Source organism: Entamoeba nuttalli, assembly GCF_000257125.1.
Source record: "Entamoeba nuttalli P19 unplaced genomic scaffold asmbl_7098, whole genome shotgun sequence".
In the NCBI taxonomy this organism is placed as follows: Eukaryota; Evosea; order Mastigamoebida; family Endamoebidae; genus Entamoeba; species Entamoeba nuttalli.
Genome location: NW_008578437.1, coordinates 1 through 3,427, shown reverse-complemented (window position 1 = coordinate 3,427; position 3,427 = coordinate 1). Strand labels below are relative to the sequence as shown.

Below are 3,427 nucleotides of genomic sequence, written 5' to 3'. Positions count from 1 at the left end.
TGTTCATTCTAATAAATGTGTTGTGAGAGATTGGTAATTTGACTCATTTTAGGTAATTTAAAAATTATTGTTGAGAAGTAATAACAAAAAAATTACGTTTAATTTAAAATGTTATTTTCAAAAATAGTTTTTTAATTTTAATTTTTTTTATTAAAAACCCTTTTAAATTTGGTTAACACGTCATCAATTATCAAAGAAAAAATAACAATTTTAAGGAATAAAAAGAAAGACTAAAAGAGATGAAGAAAAAGAATAAATAAAGTTCTTTCATATCATTTATTGTATTAAAATATGGAAGGGACTCAAGCAAAGAAAGTGACATTTACATCACAGGCATATGCATTATTAATGAAAAACTTAACTTTGTTATTTAGAAATAAATGTGCATTATTTTGCCAATTATTGCCATTAATTGTTATTATTTTATGTGGAATTATTGTATTAATTATGAGGGCAGACAGAGAACAAAGTAAATTACCATATATAGTTTATAATACACCTGAAGACGCTTGTTATGATGATGGATGGAAAATGATGAACCCACCTAGGGGATGGTATGTGGGTGATTATATTGGTACTCAAGACCCATCTCAATGTTCAAATAATGCTACAGTATTAGATTCTATACCAAGAATGAAAAATAGTAGTGGGTGCTATCCTAGTTATCAATTTCAAGATAAGGGTGTTGATGATATGATGGTTCGAATTAGACAAATTCAAACGGATTATGATGCAGCACCATACGATGGATCTAAAACACTTCCAGAAAGTGCAGTTATTTTAGAAAACTTAAATACAATAGGAATGAATAAGTCTATTACATTAAAAGTATTATATTCATTATTTGTTATGGATGAAGATCCATTTAAAAGATGTACTACGTTTGTAATGCAATGGTGGTCAAATGCATTAATAAATAATGAAAAAGCAAAAAGTCAATTAGTAAGAGGAATAGGAGGAATACCTCCAGCAAAGATTTATGATGTTATGTATGATTCAATTTTATTTTTCGTATATACACCAATAGTTTTTTCATTATCAATGCCACAATGGTTATATATTGTAGTTGATGATAAATGTAATAGAGTAAGGGAAATGATGAAAATGTTAGGAATGAAAATGACACCATATTGGGTGCTTCATATTGTTTATTTCTTTTGTATATTTTTGATTCAATTCATATTATATTGTTTGTTAGGAGTATTATTTGGAGTAACATTTATTTTAGATGTAAATTGGGGATTATTATTAGGAGTTTTTGCTGGTTATGGATTATGTCAAGTATGTATTATTCCATTATTAAATTCTTTATTTGATGATAGTGCAATAGCGTCAACAGTTGTAACAGTTGCAATTGGATTAAGTGTAGTTATTGGAGAATTTTTAGGAACAACAACAGCAACTAATGGTGAATGGTATTGTATTTATCCACCATTTGCATTTGTTCAGGCATTAGAAAGAATGAATAGTGATTTATTAATATTTAAAACCGTAAATTATCGTTCCATTTATTGGCCAGTATTTGTATCATTATATGGATGGCCAATAATATTACTTATTATTGGATTATATTGTGATATGGTTCTTCCTAGAAAATATGGAACTCCTGAAAGTCCATTATTCTTTTTAAAATGGTTAAATAGGAGAAGAAATGACCTTGGAGAATCAAAAATTAAAAATCCAAAATCAGAAGATAGTGATGTACAAAAAGAATATAAGAAGTTTCAAAAAAGAGAATGGAATTCAAAATCACCACTTATTATTAATGGATTAATAAAAACATTTAAACAAATGGGAAATACTCAAATTGCAGTAAATCAATTGTGTCTTGAAGTTGGTAATGAAACATTTGGATTATTAGGTCAAAATGGTGCAGGGAAGACTACTACTATTTCAATGTTAACCGGATTAATAGAACCAAATGGAGGATCTGCAACAGTGTGTGGATATAATATCCATAATTCTATGGAAGATGTTCATACTGTAGTAGGAGTTTGCCCACAATTTGATGTTTTATGGCCAGATTTAACAACTTATGAAATTATTTTGTTTTATTGTAGATTAAAAGGACATTTTTTAAAATCAAAAAGCGTTGCAAAACATATTTTAGAAGATGTTGGGTTATGGAGTGATAAAGATCCAAAACCACAAAATAGAAGAAGTTCACAATTATCTGGTGGTATGAGAAGAAGACTTAGTATTGCAATTGCTATGACTGGAAATCCTAAAGTTATATTTTTAGATGAACCAACAACTGGATTAGATGTTGCTATTAGAAGAGATGTTTGGGATTTAATTTTAAAAATTCAAAGAAATAGATGTATTATTATTACTACTCATTCTATGGAAGAGGCTGATGTTTTATGTGATAGAGTTGGTATTATGTCAGATGGAGATCTTATTGCATTAGGTACTTGTCAAAGAATTAGGAATCATTATGCACCAGGATATTATATAAAAATTGCTTCAGAAGAACGAATAGAAGTTACTAATTTCCTAAAACAATTACTTGGAGAAGATGTTGAAGTACAAGAAGAAAGAGGTATATTAACAGCAATGATTCCTATTGACAAAAAAAGACTGAGTAATATTTTTAGTGAAGTATTAGAACATAAAGAAGAATTAAAAATTGAAGATTGGGAAATTCAACAAAAAGGACTTGAAGATGCATTTATAGAAATTATTGAAGCTGACAGATCAAGTAAGTCATTAATGTAATTGTAAGAATTTAAAATAGAATGAAGTAAAAAAATAATAAATTCAATTTTTATTAATCATTTTTAGTTTTAAAATAATCTTCTGTTTTCTTATCTAACAATGGACATTTTATATTTTCTATTTGAGAAGTAAACAATGGATTCTTTGATATTGAAGGAACATAACAATTTAAATAATATTCTTTTAATAATGATGTATAACAAGGAGCTAAATTATCTGTTAATAATACAAATCTTAAATTTGTTGGTGTTTGATAATAATGAAATTTGTAAGTGTCAGTACAAAAACATTCAAAAGTATTTGGTGTTGCTAAAGGATTCATACAATCACAGAAATTAGTTATTGACTGAATTAGTCCTGATATAAATTGTTGGTGTTCAATTAATCTTTGTGTTGGTATTTCATTTTTAAGAAAATTATAATAATACATACAAATACCTGCTTCACTATAAATGAATAATGAATATAATTTCATAAATAAATTATTTATTAGTTTCTTTTTAATAAGTTTTTTTCTTTTTCTTTTTTTTTAGTTTTATTTATTTTTGCGTTATATATAACGTTTTTATACTATATTTTGTGTTTTAATTTTAATAGAAGTTATTCTATTTTTAATAAATAATAAAATAAATGAAACGGAATTATCTTTAATGAAAAAAGAATAATACAAATAAAAAAGTCAACTAATAGATATATCCACTATTGGATT

The 3,427-nt window shown here is 26.1% G+C and overlaps 2 protein-coding genes across 2 annotated transcripts; one reads left to right on the top strand and one right to left on the bottom strand.

The window, feature by feature from the left end:
- Nucleotides 1–291: 291 nt before the first annotated feature.
- ENU1_165080 (ABC transporter, putative) lies at nt 292–2,718 on the top strand (the record flags this gene model as incomplete). Its single annotated transcript, XM_008860976.1, has 1 exon — nt 292–2,718. The coding sequence occupies one exon, from the start codon at nt 292–294 to the stop codon at nt 2,716–2,718; it is 2,427 nt and encodes an 808-aa protein (XP_008859198.1).
- Nucleotides 2,719–2,770: 52 nt separating this feature from the next.
- ENU1_165070 (Sybindin family protein) lies at nt 2,771–3,193 on the bottom strand (the record flags this gene model as incomplete). Its single annotated transcript, XM_008860975.1, has 1 exon — nt 2,771–3,193. The coding sequence occupies one exon, from the start codon at nt 3,191–3,193 to the stop codon at nt 2,771–2,773; it is 423 nt and encodes a 140-aa protein (XP_008859197.1).
- Nucleotides 3,194–3,427: the final 234 nt, after the last annotated feature.